At 36.5% G+C, this 23,274-nt stretch overlaps 1 protein-coding gene across 4 annotated transcripts in view; it reads right to left on the bottom strand.

Annotated features, from left to right (window-relative positions):
• The window catches only part of LOC121327297 (sodium- and chloride-dependent glycine transporter 1-like), a 48,566-nt gene extending 27,727 nt beyond the window's left edge, over nucleotides 1–20,839 (bottom strand). The window contains exons 1-3 of one of the 4 annotated variants that reach the window (XM_041271237.1): nucleotides 20,682–20,839; nucleotides 19,974–20,228; nucleotides 16,853–16,935 (exon numbers count right to left, since the gene is read on the bottom strand). In XM_041271237.1, coding sequence (XP_041127171.1) covers nucleotides 16,853–16,888 — 36 coding nt within the window. In that variant the 5' untranslated portion in view covers nucleotides 16,889–16,935; nucleotides 19,974–20,228; nucleotides 20,682–20,839. Of the gene's footprint in view, nucleotides 1–9,711; nucleotides 10,578–16,852; nucleotides 16,936–19,973; nucleotides 20,229–20,681 lie in introns of those variants that run through there. The other 3 variants (XM_041271239.1, XM_041271243.1, XM_041271240.1) reach the window with 3 other exon arrangements.
• Between the last annotated feature and the right edge of the window lie 2,435 nt (nucleotides 20,840–23,274).

Here is a 23,274-nt window from a genome sequence, read left to right as displayed (position 1 = left end):
GAAATTGTATATGAAATGATTCTACATCACTCATTCAGAAACAGAAACATCTACCGTATTTTAGTTTGGATATGTGAACACGTTTACTATTTTTTACTTTTTTTACGCTTTTGTTTCATCATCAATCCATGGCAAAAACTTGGAAGAAACGTGTCTTATAAACTTGAAAAAGTCTGAAATATCTGTGGATTTAAACACAATTTTAGAGTCACAAAAAATGTAAAAAGTATTAAAAGGAGAGAACATTCAATAGAACATCACTTTTCTAACATGTGTTTTTGCATCACAGGAACTCTTGCATTAGAAATTTTCCCTCAGAGAGACTACAGACACTATTGCCAGCTGGGATCGAGGACTTGCTCTTGGCAAGGTGGAAGCCAGTTAGGAAAAAAAAAAATATTGTTGTACAGTTCTGTGCCAGTAAAAAGGATCTTTTATATATTACAGGTAAAACCATCGCAGAAGCTTGAAACTCTGCCCAACATAATTTTTCCCCAGAATCTAAGTGAAGTGTTTACAATATTGAGCAATAACATGAAGCGATACAGTAATTTGCTTTATATAACTTAAAAAAAAATAAAATAATCTATAGTTAATGAAAAATAAATGGTCTTTTTGTACATAGCTTTATACTATAAAAAGATGAAGGAAGCTGGGGTAGGTTATGTTACAGAAAGATACTTTACTTAAGTGATTTAGGATGCTGTCCTAGTTCTATTTGAAGTAAAATGATATTTACTACTGAGGCAGCATCATAATATAATTCAATATATCTCTTTGGCTCTGATAAATTAAGATGCTCAGATGCCACCAGACTAGGAGATCAGGGCTTCAGATCCTTTTGTCAGTAAGTCAGACCTTCTCTAATCCTAGAACAGTCAGACAGGGCTTACACACTGGTGGGGGCTGTAGAACATAAATGATTAACATTTTTTGAAGGGCCTGAATTACTAATTTTAGGATTCGATTTGAAAAAGAACTGCAGCTTTATGCTGCATTTGAACGGTCATGAAAGGTAAACAACAAAACAGAGTGGTCGACCCAGGATCTACAGTCACAACCATGTCAACTTGGGGGCAGTTTGGGACAAAATAGTGAACGACTTCAAGAAACTTACAGTAACTTATGTGACACAACAAAGTTCAATCTTTATCTCAATCTTTAATGAAGTGAGTGAACTTTGTGTTCACCATAATTTTTTGCTGGCAAGTTCTCATCAGTGAGTTTAAGACTCACTGCACTGTTTTGTCTTTGTTCAAAAACGTAACACAAAGTACAAATTTGTTCACCTGGAAGCAACAGCTACTTCACAAATGTTCTTTGTTCGTTGACTACCCATTGATCCGCTCCACAGCAACAGAGGAGCGTAATTTCTAACAGTTGAGTTAGACAGAAACTTCCATGATAATTCTTCCCTTCCATAATTTAGCTCCAAGGGCCCCAGCTGTTAATGCTTTATAAATAGTGCAGCTCTGATCACCTCCAGGGAGGATGGGGCTCAGTGGAGTAACATGGGCACAAATCAGGCTGGAAAAAGCACACAATCTGATAAACATATGCGACCACTGTTTGGGATGGAGGGAAGGCACATGTGAATCCTGCATTTCACGTGTATTCAACAATAGACAGATTATAGAAGCAACAATTACTTGCAGAAGTCGAAATGAAAAAAAAAAAAAAAGAAAAACAAGGATTTAAATTTTCTGAAAAACTATTCCATATTCAATATTTCTATTTGAATATCATTTAAAGTTACATTTTAAGCTATTTATGATTTCATTATCTATTTTAACTCACACTGTTTTAGTCCAATTAACCTATATAATACAGTCATACAGTATGCTGCCCTGTATTATGAATCCAGAACTCATTGTCTATAGAAAGAGCTGACTCTTATTAAAGAATACAAACATTGGGTTTTTCCATGGCTCAGCGTACAGCATTAATGTGCTATATTCTGCCTCTAAATGCACCCCGCCCACCCCCACTACAAATGTATCCAGTTTAGCGCCAACCCTCTCTACCCATACACCCCTTTTGTAAGCGTATCCTCAGCATAGACATCAAAGTGCTGAATAACAAACGGGGGTAACCCTCGAACAGCCCTGAGAACTCATGGTGCCCTCATCCCCAAAAAAATCCAGAGTTTGAGCGAGACAAATTTAGCAATTCACCAAATTCAAAAAGAGAAGAAACAAAAGCAGTTTAATTTGACTACTGATCAAAAAGAATAAGAAGTCATATGGGACTTACTGAGCGAGCTTAGTGATATGTTGCTAATTTCCAGACCACAATTTCAAGGACAAACCCTCAACCTATTTTCAGCCTGAGTGGTTTTCTAAAATAAAATAGAAAGGAGGAGGCTGAAAGGGGGCCCATTGCGGAACGCATTTTCAAAGAAACACAGCAGTAGACGTGTTTGGCATTTGGTGGTCCTTGTCCTCCTATTGTACCTTCTCCACAGTGGCTGGATTTTTTCTCTCTCCCTGCTCTCCAGTCTGTACAGTGAGGTTGAAACATAAACAGAAATCATGTTTGACTACCCCTTTGGACCAACACATCTGTTCCCATGCCCTCAAGGCAGCCCGATTCCACAGCTAATCAGAGATGGGCGTACTCAAGCGAATTCAAATGAGTGTCTGACAGCTCAAGACGCTCTTTACATGACTCTTAAAGGGCCACTGACCTCCAGACTGCCTATTAAAACTACAAACAGTTATAGTAACAAAAAGACACATCTGAGTTGTTAGCCCTTACCAGATCACTAACACTGCCAAACAACATTTTCTATACATACACTCCCATTATGGCACAGACAAACTTAGTGCAAAAACCTTCCTATGGCCATTTTTACCCTTCGCTGGGAATGGTGTACCTGTGCATGCACATATCACATTTTAGGCTTGAGAATGCTCATCCAGTTGTGCTGAATCTTGGTTTGCTAGGTAGGGCAATGACTGGATAAATGTAGGGGGCATGAAGGAATGATTTGGCCTATACTATAAGTCTCCCTCTATGCACCCTGAGGTTTACAGGAGGGAGAGTAGCCATCACTCTATCAATCACTGAAGGCTAGTTTCATGGTACTGACACATGCAACATGTGAAAGGATCTAGACAGTATTTTAAAGACCCTCTCGATACAGTCCTTGGTGAAAAAAATATGCTACACAGCAAGGCATAGATGCCATACCATTTCACTGTTAGTGCAATGTGCAAGGTTTTCTGCTATATTCCATAAACATAATTTGTCACAGCACCACATTTTGCAAGTTGATCTTAATAAAAGTGGCCACGTCCTGTGTTTATGGGCACCTGAACAGAAGTGGTACTGTGGAAAATTCTCTCGTCAATCTTTTCACTGTCCAGCAATGTGTAGAGTGATTCTTCTGAACTTCAGTCCCTAAGCACCCCTAACTGGCCAGAGTTTTTGATGCAACCCCCGAACTAAATATACAGCAGTTATTTTAATTTGCATAATTTCTTGCTGCTTTAAAGCAAAACACACTGATACCAGGGGGGTTCGATGGATTATGAACAAGACATGCTTCAATTTGTAAATCTCCACAGTAAACAGAGTAAAGGAGCATGCTGCAGAAGACACGTTACACACTCCAAATCACTGATGTTGGTAATTGTTCTCATTTCAATGTTAACATTTGCAGTCTCATTTTTATAGGCAGAAAAAGAAACATTTGTTTTTTTAAGAAGCTTCCTTGTCTACTTAAGTGAGCCCTTTAATCTTTTGTTAGAAAGCTAGAGGCAACATAAACTGTTGTTTCCAACTACAGTTGTGTGCACTAAATAGCTAAAGGAACAGAAAAGGAAGTGAAAGTAGTTCACAAAACCACACTACTGACTGCTACGTCACACTTCCCTTATTCTTTTTATGTGGGCCCTCTAGTGTATCTATTAGGCTTCAGTTGTTTCAGTAATACTGCTCAGATACTCTGGACTCATGGGTTTCATTTTACACCCTGTTTACCAATGAATGGCTGAAAAGAAAAAAAAAAAAAAGACAGGCAGTTAATGCGTAAGCACTCAAAAGGAGTTATAGTTTAGCATCACTTCTGCAACTAAATGAACAACAATTATTTACTAGGGTTTTATCTGTTCAAGGTTTGACTGGCACATCAGGTGCCACTGTAAACCAGGAATAAACTAAAATAAACCCTGTTTGTTTTCTGTATGTGAACGAAAACCGTAGATGAGACATTTGTACAGATCTAAATCAACAACCTAATTCTCAGCTACAGGTGTTAATTAGTGGCATTTCAAAATGCTGTGGGCCAATAATACAGCAAGTGAACGCTAGAACATAAACTTTAGCTGTTATGTATGCAATCACTGAGGTTGCGACACACCAGGAGGTTAGATCAAAACAATTCGGCCTCTTCACCTAACAGAAGCAAATACAACAACTGCCTAAAAACAAAGCAGAACACTGTAATGAGGCAAAAAGCTGGCCAATCAGACAAGGGGAGGAAAATTTGGGGTGGGTCTTTCAATATTTGACATGTTTAGTACTTTTCCACTTTAAAAACATGTTTTTTAAAATAAACTGATGTTATGACTTCACAGTACACACTTCTGCATTATTAAGTGTTCAACCTATTAATGACCTTTTTATTGAACTGTGACGCAGGTTCCTTATGGATTTTGCTGGATTTGTCTGCAGCTTTTCATACTGTGGACCACCAGATTCTGTTAAATCTCCTGGAATCACATGCATTTATTACTGGTGCAATTTTAAACTGGTTCCAGTCTTATCTCACAGGCCATTGCCATTATGTTTCTGCTGGGGGGTTGTTCATCCCATATTGCCAAGTTGACCTCTGGAGTACCCCAGGGATCTATCTTGGGCCTTATTCTTTTTCTGATCTATATGCTACCACTGAGGAAATTGAAGCAGCATAGTGGTGTTGGTTTTCATATGTATGCTGACGATATTTTTTGCCAGGCTTCCAAAAACTACCGTAGCTACTCTGTGGCTAGAATCTTGACACGTACTAGGATGTGACATCACATAACCCCCGTTCAGTTAGGCCTCCATTGGCTCCCTGTAACTCAAAGAATAGAGTACAAGGTAATGCTGCTTACTTATAAGACTCTGCATGGCCTAGCGCCTTCCTATTTGTCTGAACTTATACAGCGCTATGTCACTAATCGAGCACTGTATTCTGTTGATGCCTACCTACTTTGTGTACCTTCTTTCGGACAGTTAGTTGGTGCAGGCTCCTTTAAAAGCTTACAGCCATTCACAACACATAAACGCTGAGAAACATGTAGATCAGTTCCTAATAGGCCATGATGAAAATGGTACAGTATGGTTGTTACACTGATAAATCAAGATTTGTGTAGTGATGGCACATAACTTTTCAAATAACGAAGATAGAATAACTAAAACAGAGGTCAGAGAACCACTGGCAAACTCAGACCACAACATGGTCTCATTTGAAGTGTTTTTTAAATCCCCAAAAGTAAAGACTAAAGTTAAGGTTTACAATTTTAGAAAAGCAAACTATGAAGGCATGAAACAGAGACTAACAGAAGTAGATTGGAGTAAAATAGAGAAAACACCCACAGAAGAAGGATGGTTGTTCTTCAAAAATGTAGTACTAGAGGCGCAAAACAATTACATCCCTAAAGTAGACAAATCTAAATGTAAAACTAAATTGACAAAATGGTTTAATAGATCAATTAAAAAAAATATTCAGCGAAAAAAGGCACTTTACAGAGCATTAAAAAAGGACCAAAAAGAAAGTACGCAGAAAGAGTACACAGAACTGCAAACGCAAGTCAAAAAGGAAGTTAGAAAGGCCAAGAGAGAAATAGAAATGAACATTGCTAAGGGAGCTAAAACCAATTCCAAAATGTTTTTCCAATATTACAACAGCAAGAGAACATTCAAAGAGGAGATTAAATGTTTAAGAGATACAAATGGCAAAATCGTAGAGGAAGAAAAAAAAATAGCAAATATGTTAAATGATTACTTTTCACAAGTTTTTACAAAGGAAGATACTGACAACATGCCCCACATGTCATCCAGTTCCTATCCAGTTTTAAATAACTTTAGCATAACTGAGGCAGAAGTGTTAAAGGGACTAGGAGCTCTTAAAATAAACAAATCCCCTGGGCCGGATGAGATCCTCCCAGTAGTACTCAAAGAAATGAAAGAAGTAATTTACAAACCGCTAACCAAGATCATGCAGCAGTCTCTTGACACAGGGGTGGTACCGACAGACTGGAAAATTGCAAACGTAATACCGATCCACAAAAAGGGAAACAAAACTGAACCAGGTAACTACAGACCAGTAAGCCTGACTTCTATTATATGCAAACTTATGGAAACTATAATAAGATCCAAAATGGAAAATTACCTATATGGTAACAGGGTACTGGGAGACAGTCAACATGGTTTTAGGAAAGGGAGATCGTGCCTAACTAACTTGCTTGATTTTTTTGAGGATGCAACATCGATAATGGATAATTGCAAAGCATATGACATGGTTTATTTAGATTTCCAGAAAGCTTTTGACAAAGTCCCGCACAAAAGATTAATTCTCAAACTGAACGCAGTTGGGATTCAAGGAAACACATGTACATGGATTAGGGAGTGGTTAACATGTAGAAAACAGAAAGTACTGATTAGAGGAAAAACCTCAGAATGGAGTGTGGTAACCAGCGGTGTACCACAGGGATCAGTATTAGGTCCTCTGCTATTCCTAATCTACATTAATGATTTAGATTCTGGTATAGTAAGCAAACTTGTTAAATTTGCAGACGACACAAAAGTAGGAGGAGTGGCAAACACTGTTGCAGCAGCAAAGGTCATTCAAAATGATCTAGACAAGATTCAGAACTGGGCAGACACATGGCAAATGACATTTAATAGAGAAAAGTGTAAGGTACTGCACGCAGGAAATAAAAATGTACATTATAAATATCATATGGGAGATATTGAAATTGGAGAAGGAATCTATGAAAAAGACCTAGGAGTTTTTGTTGACTCAGAAATGTCTTCATCTAGGCAATGTGGGGAAGCTATAAAAAAGGCTAACAAGATGCTCGGATACATTGTGAAAAGTGTTGAATTTAAATCAAGGGAAGTAATGTTAAAACTGTACAATGCACTTGTAAGACCTCATCTTGAATATTGTGTGCAGTTCTGGTCACCTCGCTATAAAAAAGATATTGCTGCTCTAGAAAGAGTGCAAAGAAGAGCGACCAGAATTATTCCGGGCTTAAAAGGCATGTCATATGCAGACAGGCTAAAAGAATTGAATCTGTTCAGTCTTGAACAAAGAAGACTACGTGGCGACCTAATTCAAGCATTCAAAATTCTAAAAGGTATTGACAGTGTCGACCCAAGGGACTTTTTCAGCCTGAAAAAAGAAACAAGGACCAGGGGTCACAAATGGAGTTTAGAAAAAGGGGCATTCAGAACAGAAAATAGGAGACACTTTTTTACACAGAGAATTGTGAGGGTCTGGAATCAACTCCCCAGTAATGTTGTTGAAGCTGACACCCTGGGATCCTTCAAGAAGCTGCTTGATGAGATTTTGGGATCAATAAGCTACTAACAACCAAACGAGCAAGATGGGCCGAATGGCCTCCTCTCGTTTGTAAACTTTCTTATGTTCTTATGTTCTTATAAGTTATATTAAAAAAAAAAAAAAAGAGGATTTATCCATGAAATGGCCCTGATGTGTGCAATGATTGATCAGATGGAAACTGAAGCACAGGAAGACTTTTGTTTTGACTTTTTTTTTTATAAGGAAGCAGATCTGAAAAACAACATGTTCCTATTGGAAACAATAGGCACCCAGTACTAGATATTATGATTTTGAAAGAAATAGGTAATCAGAAGAGGAGTTTGAGGGTGGCCATTGCACTTTATACGCCATGTGATTCAATGAAACAGTTCAAACAAATCAAATGTCTGCTTATTTTACCAGGAAATAAATGTCAGTATTATCTAGCCATGACAATATTATCTAGCCATGACAACTATCTCAACTTCAGAGTCAAATTAATTCTAGAAGCCAGTCTTAATCCAATTAAGACACCATGTCAGAGGTATTCAAATCCTAGTCCTCAGAAGCCTTAATTGTCCTGCTTCATTCAACCAAGTCTTAAATATTTTAGTTATGGTTACAAGTTAATTCCTCGGCTTTTCAACCATTAATATCTCAGCAATGTTTAGTGGTAGAGTGATGTCATAAACACTTTGTCTCTAATTCTTTAAATGGTCTTTCAATAGGATTAGTATTTTAAAAGATAAAAGGGGAGTTCAGTTAGGCCTCCATTCCCCCCTCCAAAGATCGAAGACCTAACAAACAATGTAAAACTATGGGATTCTCAGACATGCAATCTTCACACATTAAAGATCTTTTTTATTTTTTATTTTTTAACAGAAAACTCACGTTTCACTCGTTTCAAGAAAGCATTTGTGCTCCTTGACAGAAGGCTGGATTTACAACTTTAGCAGAGCAATAAGTAATGAGCTGTAGTTTGAGACACAATCCCTTTTAACACTGCCAAGGCTACATCATTATTTTTCTATATGTCTTTAGAAGCACATTCTGAAACAAAATGTACTAGTGGTTGAATGAGGGCGACACAAAAAGATTGAAAGCAGAGAAAATATTTGACTTAAATCTGGGATAAACTGTGGTGTAACTAGGTGGTACTGCTTAATGACAGAAGCAGATACCTAGGAAATAGCCGTTGCTAGCCCCAGTTGATGCACAACCCAGACTAACAAGACAGCCTACATACTACCCTTGTACTAGAGATTCAAAATCATCTACGGTACTTTATTGAGCAGAGTAATCAGGGCAGGCAGCGCAGCCTAGTGGTCAGAATTCAGAAACAGTATCCAGAAGAACATCTTACCCACCACCCCCCGACTCACTACAGTGGATGCCCTCAACATGCTCATACCTCTCTTCTGTCCTTTCCTAAAGTGAAGCGGGTAATGAACAGGGTTAGGATCAATTCCTGCTTTTTTAATTCCAATTCCTTTTTAAAATCAATATCCAATTCCAATCCTAATCCCCATTCCCTTTTAAACCAATTCCAACACACCACTGATCAAAATTGCAATTCGCAGTATTCTGTTCAAATCAGCTTGTCGCAACAAATTACAAACACCGTCAAATAAACTGGCTGCAAATGAAAGCAGTTAAACAACCAGAACAATTATTATGTCTCATATAATTACTTCAAAGGAATTGGAAAGTGTTTACAAAGAAATTGGAACTAAAAAACAGCAATTGACCCCAACCCAAGTAATGAGCCTCATTGCGTTACATAATTAAAAATTACTGGCATCTCAGAAATATTATGAATGAGAAGAGGCTGTTACTGAAGGACCTTTAAAAAAACTAGAAGCGGATTAACCTTAGAAACCATGTGCAAATTATGTTTTTGTTCATCACATAGTAAAATGTGGTGCAACAACATCAGGTTTATAAATACATTCTTATACAAAGAAAAACAATATAAAAAGAACCATAGTGCTTCCTTTATTGTGCTCTGAATGTATTTAATTCTAAACAAAAATGTCCCCTCTGGTCTTACTCTCTTTTGCGAGTTTGAAATAGTAACTTGGGTTGTCCTACATACACTTTTGTGTAAGCAGGAGTGACCTAAATCTATGTAAAAAAAAAAAAAAAAAATGTAATAAATAAAAAAAGACAACTCTTACCTGCATTGCTTCGCTTACTTTCTTTTCCATAGCTCAAAAGCACCTTCCGTGTAAAGCAGCCTTCAAGATGATTCTCTTGTTTGCTGCGTGTTTTTTCACCGAGTTGTGCTACAGAAGACTGTGCTCCCCCCCCCTCTCTCTCCTGAAGTGGCGTTTTGCTTTGTGTTAATAGTCTGCTAATCCAAGAACTTTTCAGTGCTGTGAAAAGAACATGTGACAAGAAGGAGGTGCGAAAAGAAATGCTTTAGTTCCGACCGACTTTTCAACTGGAATTTCACACAAAATCTCACCAGACCAGAAACCGTACTGTATTTAGTTACAATTACAAAATTCTAAAGTCGCATCAAAAGTGTACTTGTCTGTTGAGGAGCAGTGTTCACTTGAGCCAAATATGCTAAATGATTTGACTATCTTATAAGAAAACCTGGACACGCTCCGCCAAGCAATAAACTAATTCCAGAATACTAGAATACTAGCACATCTTCAAATACTTCCACTAGGATGTATAGTAGCTGGTAAGAACCTGTCTGAAATGGATGGTTGTTTTTTGTTCTTTACTTTTTATAATTCAAGAGGGGATTCCAGCTCTGCTTCTTTTCCTTTATTAGACAGAAACTCAGGACATCTGCCCAGAAATGTACTTGCTTTTACAAGCAGCTGTGACTGACAGTAAGCTGCCATCCAACAGTGACCCACTGCTAGCAATTAAGACAGCCACAAAGGGTTTCACAATAACAATGGTTCAGTAAATGACATCCTCACTAGATGTCCGTTTCATGAAAAAGTAGATCACCATGACCCACATCCAAGTATGTACTGTACAGTAATTAGATTTCTAGAGCTTTTCCCTTGTTTTGCAGCACTACAGTATTACCCATTTCTGACAAACTACATGGTGGCCATTTTTTTTTTTTTTTTTTTTTTTTTTTTTTTTTAATTTGCTTATAAAATTGTTTTTAAATCCCCAACAAATCCCACAATCTTTTTCATGTATACAATATTATATGGCTTACTTTTTAAACTTTGGATTCTGTGTATTTTAAAAACACGTAATTTTTACCTAACAGAGAAAGCAATGTTAGTTTCATACATAGTAGAGATACGTTAGTGACAGTGCAAATGAAGTAGTAGCGAGCTAAATAAGGATGCATTTTTACTGTCTTCCAAATAAAACTCCCTTCCTAGAATAGTAAATACTCAGCAGACAATATATTAGTTTAATGAATCCAGCAGGAGCCAAGTCTTGGTTGACAACAATAGTAACAACCTATGTATCAGGACTATGGATAGTGGATACGTAAATTTAGTCTTATTCCTTTGATAAACTTTCGAGCTCTTTAAGTTGACTTTGCTTCAGTTTAAAAATGATCACAAAATGATTGCCTTGCCTGAGCTTAGATGTTGCTTGAGTTTAATGAAAGTAATAACACTGATTACTGTAAAACAACCTGTTTCCTCATGGGTCTGAGACAGCTTCTTGTAGGAAGATGCCAATACCAGGAAGCTGTTTCTAATTCTTACCTGTAGTTTCTTTCGAGTGGACACAGATAATGGACTTTGGTGGAGAGGACGTGGGTATTCTGCAAATAGCCTCAACCCTGACACAAGGACATACAATATCAAAAACGGCAAACTTAAATCAAACCGCCAAAAAGCCAGATATTGCTCAGGAAGGGAGGTGAATGGCCACAAAAGAATGTCAAAATAAAAAGATCTGGGGCTCAACAGTGCCAATGCCCTTGTAAGAAAGACGCCTTTTTTTTTTTTTTTTTTTTTTTTTTTTTTTTTTTTTAACTACTATGTCTGTACATGGGCACACAGTTTAAAACTCTGGTGGTATTTTGTTTTGGTAATGAATCCCTGCCTAATCTTCTAAGAGGATTAGACCTTAGCTGACTTGCAGCCACAGTCTCATTGTTCACATTGCAACTGCAAAGTCAGTATTGTATCAATGTGATTGGTCTGAATCAAGTTCATGTGTACTGAAAACTAGTTGTAAAATTTCACAGAAAAATGGTAACAGAATACAGCTGTGTACTAAAAATGTAAGACAATATTATCTCATATGGCTAGTTTCACAGACCAATAATACAAAGGGTCTCTATACTCCTGAAATGTAAAGTCCTCAATATTTTCTCAATATGGCAACCATTTAGGTCAGAGGTCAATATCGAGATCACCAACACATTTCTGAGAATTGAGTCACGCAATTTGAAAGTTAAACAGGGTGTGCAAGAAGCTCTTTGGATTATCAGGCCTTCTGGCTTATCATCCCTGGCAATGGCAGAGCGGATGTAAGAATATGAGTCCAAGATGGAACATGAAGAATGACACTGTTCACATTACCCTCTTCTGCATCAAGACCAAATAAACAAATACAAAGCCATGTGTGGTATATCAATACAAGCTGCACAGTGCATACCAGGAAACGCTAATGAGGGCTTACTCTATCTGGATAGCTATTATTATTATTATTATTATTATTATTATTATTATTATTATTATTTTTTTTTTTTTTTTTTTTTTTTTTTAATTATAATTCTATTTTAAAAGTTCGAGTGATTTCACACTTATCAAATAACTCACAAAGCTCTGTCTGGAGAAGAGAACAGTTAGCCTAAATAACACAGACCTCTTGAATAACAGTTCAGTATGCTGTGTGAAACATCAGACACGCACTGTACTGACTAGCTCTCTTTCCTGTCATGGAAATTTACTGATCAGTACTTACTCGGGGCTCACAGAAATCAACCTGTTTTGCAGTTTCATATTGACAAAACACCAACAGTGAGACAATATAAACATGTTATTGGAAAAGTCAGTAGTTCTATTTTGACTTACTTTAGTCTGTCCTTCATTAATTAATGAAATCATGAAAACAGTGTACTTATGAATTTACAAGTTATGCTTGTTCATACATACTGCATATGTACTGACACGCATTAAAAAATGTTTTTAGAAACTGCATTCCAATAATTTTGACCATTGACAAAAATCACTTCAGTAGCTGATTTCCTGATCTCGATTTCTAAATTACAGGTCCTGGAGACAGTGTTGCATTTAAATATAAACCTCAAAATTAGACTGTATAACCCAGTGAGGCTTTACAAAATTTACATTTAACTGGACTTCAAATGTAAGACATCTCTTACTGAAACATTTAACAATTTGAATGTTTTACATTTACTTTTGGTTTTACTGAGTAAACTGTACAGTTGTTCTGATTTTTTATTAAGTACTGTAACTGCTACTAAACTAGATAAATTGCAGTCTACATTAACATGTGCTCTATTCCAGAATACACTAAAACACTACTGTAATTGCAGCAGTGTTAAGACCAGGAGTACACATCAATGTATTTACAGTATTCATTTTAGTTTTTATCTTATTTTAAATCACAGCTATAATTAGGCACACAAACTAGGATGCACATCAATTCAAACATATCCAGCACAGACCTATGGATCTCGTGCAGAAACAACTCCATCAACTTATTGTGCAGAATAACTTTCTTTTTTTCTTAGTTTTTTTTTATTTAATCATTTTCTCCCAATTTAGAATAGCCAATTACTTTTAGGCTCAGCTCACCACTACCATCCCCGCGCTGACTCGGGAGTGGCGAAGATGAATACACGCGGTCTGTCCTCCGAAGCATGTGTCGTCAGCCGAACACTTCTTTTCACACTGGAGACCCACCATGCAGCCACCTCAGAGCTCCAGGGTTGGAGGACAATGCAGCTCTAGGCAGCTTACAGGCAAGCCTGCAGGAGCCCCATCAGACTACAGGGGTCGCTGTTGCACGGTGAGCAGAGGACACCCTGGCCGACCTAAGACTCCCCACCCTCCCAGGCGGCACTCAGCCAATTGTGCGACACCCCCTGGGAGCGCCCGTCCACGGTCGGCAGTGGAATAGCCCGGACTCGAACCGGCAGCATCCAAGCTATAGGGCGCATCCTGCACAATTCAATTTTATAGAATATAATATGTTCAAATTTCTGTGTCGGTTAGAGGGGAATAGCACTAATGTAAGATTCCTGATGGCATTTAGGATGTAATGAAGATCTCTATGATGCCCTATTTTGATCTTTAATTTATATAGAGGGTTTCAAAGGATTTGGTCCAAAGTTTAAATTCTGTGCTGCACTGTTCAAATTATAGGATTACTGTACCAGTTGACCATTTACTTTTAAATCCCCCTTTTTTTCTGATTCACTAAACTGAATGAACTGATACATCAATTTCATGGAGTTTTCTATTTTTTAAGGCAAAGTGATTTGGGCTTGAAAACAGAATACTCTACTCTGCATCCAATCTTACACAGAAACACTGACAGTGTTAATAAACTAAATGAAATCGGAGAGACAAATGCTGCTAATAGCTATTTTTAGCACAGCCTTCCATGCACATTTAAACACACAGCTGTTGGAAAAGTACAAGGATCCAGGTGCCAAACACAGCATACTTTCAATAAAAGTGTCCAATTTAAATGTTTAAAAAAATAACACAATATTATGAAATTGCATTACTGTAACTGCAATATAGATTTCTAGTGCCTCCAATAAAAAAAAGACAAAAAAAATACCAACTGTACTGCGGGATCGCCTGCACTCCAGTGTGCTCAGGTGCTGTGCCAAACTAACAATGCCTCTCTTTAATCTCAGTTCAAACACTTACACTATGGAGACTCCCATTTAAAATTAACTACTAAAGAACTTCTGAAAGTTATTGCAGACTACAGACTTCTCACTGGACACTGCAACTTTCCAGCTGCTAATTATAGCCCTATAGGAAATTTCCATCACAAGCATGGGATCTTGTTTTTGCAAATAAGGCTGGTCAAAAAGATCTTAACCATGCAAAAAAAAAAAAAAAAAAAAAAAAAAAAAACCATGTAATAACCCATAGCCCCCAAAGACCAATAACAGGCAAGCTCGTTATTTCTGAAATAAGAACTGTCTGATGCTTATGACATTTTCAATGTCAAATAGTGTGATACATTTTTATTTTAAAAGTTCAGTTTCATAAAAGTTCTAGCAATTCCCCACTTGGATAACTATGAGAGAGAAAACTAAACAAGCCACCTCGTCTTTTTTGCAAAATAATCTCAGAAACGTATGTCCAATAAAAAACAGTTTACTAATTGACTTATTATTATTACTGTTTAATATTCATTTACTATTGTAAATCAGGAAAGTCTTAGTGATCCCTCAAACTGGAGTAGGAACCATGGCTGTTGTGGAGACCAATTTATTGATGGTCTTCATCAGCACTGACATGACATGACAGCATGTTCATAAACCATGCAGCAGTTATCTTCATTTAAAGTAATATATAGTCTATAAAATGGACATTTGAGAGCCTACTTGTAGTTTGCTATGCTAATGTGTTTACTGGTTAGCCATGGCAATTGACTGATCAACAGTAACTTACAGCACAGAGGGACTGGTCTGTGTGCTCGAATGATCCACAGGTGCTCTGACAAACTCTTCTCATAAATATACAAGATGTTAGCTTGGAAGCAGGACAAGATCTGCTTAGGGGCATGGAGAATATATTATTGCAAAGCTTGGCAAATCACAATATAGACCTGTGTAATTATTTGGGTTCTGTTCACTAATAAAAAATGTAAAAAAACACAGATGCCTATATAAACTATACTATACACAAGTATGGACTGCTGGACCAAACCATTACAGCTATAGGATATTACTGAACAATAATTTTTTTTTTTTTTAAAAAGTTGTTTGGCACCTTACATAAAATTACACCCACCCCTCGCTATACTGCAGATAAGGCTATATCGTGGTCCTGGAGTTGGCTCCCCATTTTTACTGTCTAACTGTGTATGCATTAGCTGCAACATACATAGGCACTTAGACTTACTGTTCATTGTTCATGTTATTTGGTACTGCACACATCACAAACAATATACAAAACAATTAAAAACAAAGCATTGCTATTGTGTTGTTTTCATATACACATGTATTGCACAATAACACAAAGCAAATGAAATATGTACTTGCTGAAGTAGTTTTTATTTTAGCCAACGGGGTGTTCACGTTTAGCAGCATGCACAGCAAAAGCCACAAGCTCCCTAGCAACACGCCTCCTGTGTTGTTGTTGGGAATGGATTCTTTCAATGCAGCGGGTTTGTGCATTTGAAAAAGGAGAGGAAGACTCATGAAATTAATTGGAGACTGAAGTTGATGAGAATCAATTACACGAATTAAAACAGTGTGCTGCTTTTTATATAAAAAATGAGAAAAAGCAGGCTGCGTAGGGGATACTAGACCCTGATGCACCCGATAAAACGAGGGAGTGGTTGTACAGTATTTGTTACTAGCCTGTTTGTTTTTCTATGGGTCTCTCGCTATATCGTGGCCCTCGATATATAGCAGATTTATACTGGACCCCGACACCCGCGGTACATCGAGTGGGTGGTGTATTTTGCTCAAAAATGAAGTTGTAGGATGGACACAACAGATTTGCATAACTTTGGTAACCAAGGTCCTATAATTGTTTAGACTAATTTTGCTCAGAGAGGGGTCACAAATAGTTAAGTAAGGGATTTCATATGTCACAAACTGTCATGGTGATCCTTTTAAGCTTTTGAAGCAGTGTAATGCTTATACCATTTTGACCAAATATATATATATATATATATATATATATATATATATATATATATATATATATATATATATAACTATATAATAATGTTTATTAGATATATTCGAATATATATATATATTATTATCGAATATATATTTTAAACTGAAAACTACAAATAAAGCTTGTAAGATTCCAGTCTCTGTGATTTTGTCATTTCAAGTTTGAAATCTAAAGTAGTCCTAATTTAAGTTGTAGCAGTAATGTCAGAATTGAACAGCTGGTGTCAGTTTTTGGAACAGTCTTTCTTAAAAATTTCTTTATAGAAAAATGTCTTGGGCAGCATGAAAATGCCTTGCTATGTGACAACTATATGTTTGCGAGATAAAGTTGAAAGCAAATTAATTAGAAGTCTCCTCAATTTACAGGTTAAGGCATGAAAAGAGCTCATGGTGGCAAGGCTGAATGGTTTTCAACACATATATTTCCACATTACCCAAGCAGCCTAGACACAAAATCAACTACAGCTCACCACAGCAACAGACATCAAGGAAGCTAGACTGCTCATCTGCCATTTGGATCTGCAGCACTAACAGATACAGTGACAGTCCTGCCCTATAGGAAAAAAAAAAAGCAGACCATTCGTAGAAGGGAACTTTTCCAAAAATCAGGCATAAAATGCATGATACACAGTTCTCCAATTATTGAATTTTCAGATGAGCATTCAGTTGAAAGTGACTGGGGATCGTAACCGGGTAATCCTGCTTGGAGGCCAACACACTGTTCAAAACTCATGTTATAAAACTGATTTTTAAAAAAAAAAGAGAGAGAAAAATTTACAAGGAGGAAGAAACATTCCAGTGCTTCAATCAAATTCAAATTCCAATGCACACAGCACAAGTAGGCCGGCTTTATGGATCTGTCATCATACTTTGAGGACTTGATTAAAATCAGTTTTGTAATGCACCAGGGCAAGACAATGCAAAGGCATGGCGGGGTGGGTACAGAAGACAGCCTGCTTACCAAACCATGTACTCCCTGCTTGTATTGTGTGTCAGGACATTTGCGGACTGGAGGGATATTATTTTGTTTAAAGTAGGCTATACAGTGCATGTGACTGTATTATTTAATTTTTTTTAAGTTATTGTGGCAAGGTACACCCTCCCCTGTGCATACTTTATGTATGTATGTACAGGTGCACGGGTGAGGTATTATTAGCATTTAAAATGTAGATGTATTTGAGCACAAGTAGTTCACATGCAGACTGTGCCTGGACTCGATTAAATAATTAATAAGCAAACGAGTCCTGGCACAGCTGCATAAAAGAGACACAAATCCCTCACTCTGGGATAGTTGTTCAGAGGACAGAACTATAAAGAAAGTAAACAATTTCTACTCGTGCTAGAAGGACCAGCACGATATTTGTTCAGTGTTTGTTTTGTCTCTTTCCTTTGGCCATTGTGCCGTTTGTTTTTATATTGTTTCGTGTTCAACCTTTTTGTTTAAGTATTTACTTTGCAATAAACACGAGCATAAGCGCTTCACTCTCAGTAGTTGTCGTCTGTGTATTTCTTGGTCTGACGTCACCCTTAAACCAACCCTGCCACAGTTTTATAGACGGTTTTATATTGATATTCATGAGCTACCAAAAGTGAGCTCAGGGTCCCGGTAAATGTTTGACGTTGTTGTTGCTGAAGGAGACAAAATGGAGAGTGCCAAGACTAATTGCAAACTAAATTACAGAGCTAAATGTGGACCTTGTTGTTCTGCAGTCGGATGTTCAGCACGACCTCGAACATTTGTTAGCTTTATAATATCATTATGGAATACTAACAGTCGTATATGTAATCGATAGTACAACTTTCATCCCAACGCACGCACTTTCTGAACAATTAACACATTTACTTTCAGTATGAATAACTGGTTAAAAATATGAACATAAATGTCAGTGACTTTTCTCCATGACACAAATTATTTATTCACCTGCTTTTTTTTTTTTTACTTGGGACCATACCCTCGGCTCTGATGTTGCTGATGGAGCGTGTAAATCTTCTTTTACACTTTGATCAACCATAACAAACACTACAGCAATATGACTGCAAACCCCACAAGCCTAATGTGTGATTACGACACATGCGTGTAATGTTTTATTGCTGTTGTATTATATATATATATATATATATATATATATATATATATATATATATATATATATATATATATATATATATATATACATATATATATATATATACACACACACACACACACACTGTTTACATACCCCAATGTAAATTTATAATTTCTTGAAATTTCTCGAAAGTAAAGAATTTCGGGAAAAATCTTTTGTAGCAAAAGTTTGTCTTTTGTGGACGAGGAAAAAAGTTACAAGAAATAGATGACTACAGTTATTTATTTCAGCAATTTTCTTTTGCAAAACTCCAAAAATGCCAATTCAAAAGTATTCATACCCCATGATGCTATGATAGTACTGTCTATAAGGTGCTAGAAATTTCAATATGATAATGCAGAACCTAATTTTGGAAAAGTCTACAAAACACTGGATTGTTGGTGAACATTCTTAGAGAGTATAAAAGGGTTAGACATAGGATGATTGCTGTCATTACCAATAAGTCAATTTTCTTAGGCAGGTAATTATTTAATGTCATAAAGCTGGAGAAGGCTACAACATTTCTAAGCATTTGAGTGTCCCAATTTCAACTATTATTAGTACTTGGAAAATTGGGAAATTCAAGAAGGAAAATTGGGGTATGTAAACATTTGACTACAACTGTTGTGTGTGTGTGTGTGTGTGTGTGTGTGTGTGTGTATTATATATATTATATATATATATATATATATATATATATATATATATATATATATATATATATATATTAAAACGGTTAAGAACTATATTTTGTGACTACTGATGAGATCTAATTTAAACACTGATAACATCTACTCTACAAAAAAAGAAAACGATCAAAAAGGCTTAAGTGCCGTCTGTACACAATAACAAAAGTAAATGGATTTGCATTTGTCTTTTTTTTTTTTTTTTGCATTTTTAAACGGAACAGTACACAGTGACATAAAAGCAAGCACGTTGTGTGCCCACTACCTGAAGTCGTAACGTACATTAGTGGTAATCATTTTTACTTCAATACACACACATCTTACTTACTGTATGGTAAAGCACAGCTGATGAATTTAAAGTTTCCTATGGTAAACTTTTACACATGACGTGCAGTATATTATAGCCCTGCTTTTTACGCTGGACACATAATTTTATTTTTTATAACGACAGTTTGTTTTGCTATAAAATAACGCTAAAACCTTTATACTTTTTTAGTGGTACGTATGTGCAAAGATCACATTTAATACAGGTACAGTGGAGCGATATGTTGCCACGTGTTTCCAAATCGCTACTGAAACTGACAGCAGGATAGCGTGTGTGCAGCTAAATTCCCGAAAGGAACAAATTTATAATGACACTATGATTTCGAACCTGATAATTATCGCAGTTTAGACAGAGTGAGATTACACTGCGTACACTAGTATGTAATTAAGTTACCTAAAATAATAATATTAACATACGAAACTAATAATCCATTTAATCTATACATTTCTAACATAAATGAGTTAATTCTTACCATTGCACTGTGATCTCGTGTTGAACTGTTATTATTTTGAACACTTCTCTTGTCAACGTGGTTTAAAGTTGCATCAGGGGTAACTTCCACTTTTTAAGTACCAGGGCCTCATTGCTTACTCTTTTTTTTGACCGCCCCTCTTCATTTTTTTGAATTACATCAGGGCTTTTTTTTTTTTTTTTTTTTTAAACGGATCCAGAGCAAAGCCCCTCCTCCTTCCTCCACCAATACCTCCTCTGCGCGTTGTTGGACAAACTGCAAAAACAAAGAAAGATTATCCGATACAGACAGGCTTGACAAAAAAAAAGTTTTGTCGACAAGCCTACACGTGTATGTTGTTCAGCTGATACCGTAGTGTTTCATGTTGTATTAATGAAACGATACAGAAAAGATAAAAACTGTGTGAGCGCTACCATATGAGCGTTGTACATTCAAGAGCTAAATATTGTTAATCCAGTGTACTTCGGATTTATTATTATTATTATTATTATTATTATTATTATTATTATTATTATTATTATCATTATTATTAGTTATAAATATGCATGATCGACCTAGTTAAAAGGAACTATTTCCAGGTTAGTGGTACGGCTTTTTTCTAGAAAACACGACACGATGTGTAACCAAGTTACTGACTATACGTATCAATACGTCATAATTATTATAAAGTAGCATAGTATTATATTGAACATAATAAGTGTGACTTACCTTTTATTTTCTAAGAACGATAATTTGTTTATTTAGCAGACTGCGTTATCCAAGGCGATTTGCTAGTTACACACACTAGTTGGCTCGACAACCGTATTTACAAACGGCACTCGCTGCAGCTGTTTGTTGTACGCACACACCTTTCATTGCTGAAGTGAGTGCACTTCCTGTTTAAACAAACCACTGGACTCGGGCCATCATTACATGCTGGTCGTGAGGTTTTGTGTGAAAACATGGAGGCTGTGTTTTTGTTTGTGCTTTTGGAAGAAAGTACTGTACGTAGTTAATCGAGAGCTCGTCGGGAACAGCTGTTGGCTACTCTTCTGCAAAACCAGCCGAGACGCCCTTTGGTTTTATCTGCACTGTAACCATAACTGTAGATAGAAGCTTTGGGCGGTCTTCTGACCAGAACAGAAGGCTGGGGGGAACGACTTGAGTGGTTTCCAAATGACTAGATTAAAAACGGACACACACCTAAGGAGTCGTATATGTGTCTTTGTCATTTAATGGGACATTTCCTGGGGTGCCAAAAAAACACACGAATGAGACGTTTAATATAAACAAAAAAAAAACACAGAATGAAACGTTGTGGGAAAACTTTTTTTTTTTTTTTTTTTTTTTTACAACAAAATAAATATTAATATTATTAATTAATTTTATAATATGTTGACATGAAACTAATTTTTTAAAATTTTTTTATCAATTTACATGATACAATGGACATGTTATCAATACTTAAGTGATAAGTAGGTATAATGTTTTAGTTGAACTGAGTTAGTATATATAGTATAATATATAATATATATAGATATCGTAATCATAATATACGCGAGTGAATTACATGAAATTCTTAATGGACTTTACCCATATAAGCAAATATTTTTACTATAAGTTAACTGCTCTTAGTTGAGCTCACTCTTAAATGTAACTGCTTACTGTGTTCTTCATTTTGCTCTTATTTGAACAAATAACGTTGGGGATGTGTAGAATAAAGCATTCAGCTACACCCAGGCATATAGATCCACACCCACAGAACAGACACCTTCTTGTTACTCTTGTGTAAAGAGTGTTATTAGCACAGTAGAGTTTTTCTCAAGTGAGGAATGATTATGACAGAAGAATTCTTAGAGTGAAGAAAAATGATGACAGGAGACAGAATTCTCAGAACAGTAGGTGTTTTCTCCACAGATTTTCAACCACTTTTAATAAAGCACTGTGTATGGAACAAACAACAAAAGCAGCAGAACTGCCTTCTGCTGAAATAGTTTTATTTTAAAATACAGGTGCCCCTTATTTCAGGTGCCCCTTATTTTTGCCATCATGAAGTAGAAAACATATATATATACACAGTTCTGTTACATTTTTTTCATTCAAATCAGAATTTTGATCAATAGCTAAACAAGATATTTTAAGCTTTTTATATAGAATGTTCAATGTAAGATACCTAGAAGAGTTCAAAAAATGTTAGAATTCAGAGCAGTAGTAGAATACAGCAAGGTATGGAGCAGTTCAGTGCAAGTACAAGCTGATGCAAGTACTGGTACAATTGGGGGCCAGTATAGTCAAGAGTTGTGATGTTTACAGATGCCGTCTGAACAGGTGTGTCTTGATGAGGCGTCGAAAGGCGGTCAGGTACTGAACAGTCCTGATATCCGTGGGTAGGTCGTTCCACCACTGAGGGGCAAGGGTGGAGAAGCAGTGGGCTCTGGAAGCGTGGGAGCAAAGGGGGGTACAGCTAATCTGCCGATGGTGGAGCAACGGAAGGGGCGAGAGAGGGTGTAGGGAGAAATGATAAGAGATAAGAGGGACAGTGACATGCAAGTACAACAGTTTTTCCAGGAATGCTCCATGTCCTCAAATATGATTTACTATTTTTTTTTTTTTTTTTTTTTGAATTAGCCATTGTTACTGTTTTCGGGGTTTAAAAATGCTGGTGATGATGTTCCTCTGTAGTTTCTACTTTGTCTGTTACACTATGGGGACTGTGTTTTCTGGTTGCATAAGATACCCATGCTTCATTGAGTCCTATTGCAAACCCCATTGTACAAACAAGTTCCCTCGGAATCCACGGGCTTGACCATGCGTTAATTATTAAGCACAATGCTATAGTTTTGTTGACAGCTTGCTCAATCATATAAGGGCCTGTCATGGCTTTGTCTTATACATGATTTTTGGGGGGGTTTGAATTATTTTTAAATCATGTTTGCCCTAACCATGACATTGGAATTTGGTTCATATTTGACATGGTAGGAGAGGTGTGTAATGCGTTGTGACTTCAGAGTGTATAGAATCGGCTTGGCTCCTTGTGACTTACGTAATGAAATACTTTGGAAATCAATGAGAGTTGTAACTCTCTGGTAATTCTCTATTCTTTTGGCCAGTCATTGTAGAATCTCTTCATTAGGCACTGTGTTTATCTCTCATTAGAAATCATACAAAAAATGTTTTTGATGAATTTCTGCATTGCTGTAATACAAGTTTAAAAGAATATCTAGGTCTGAATCCTCTTAAAGCGCTTACTCCAGTCTACAGTCAGTCATTACTTAAATTCTGTTTTTTGAAAGCAGCAAATTCCATGTTTATTTTACAAAAT

This window comes from Polyodon spathula, chromosome 14, assembly GCF_017654505.1.
Source record: "Polyodon spathula isolate WHYD16114869_AA chromosome 14, ASM1765450v1, whole genome shotgun sequence".
NCBI lineage: Eukaryota > Metazoa > Chordata > Actinopteri > Acipenseriformes > Polyodontidae > Polyodon > Polyodon spathula.
Note: the sequence above shows the minus strand (reverse complement) of the source record. Positions and strands in the feature narration are given on the sequence as shown.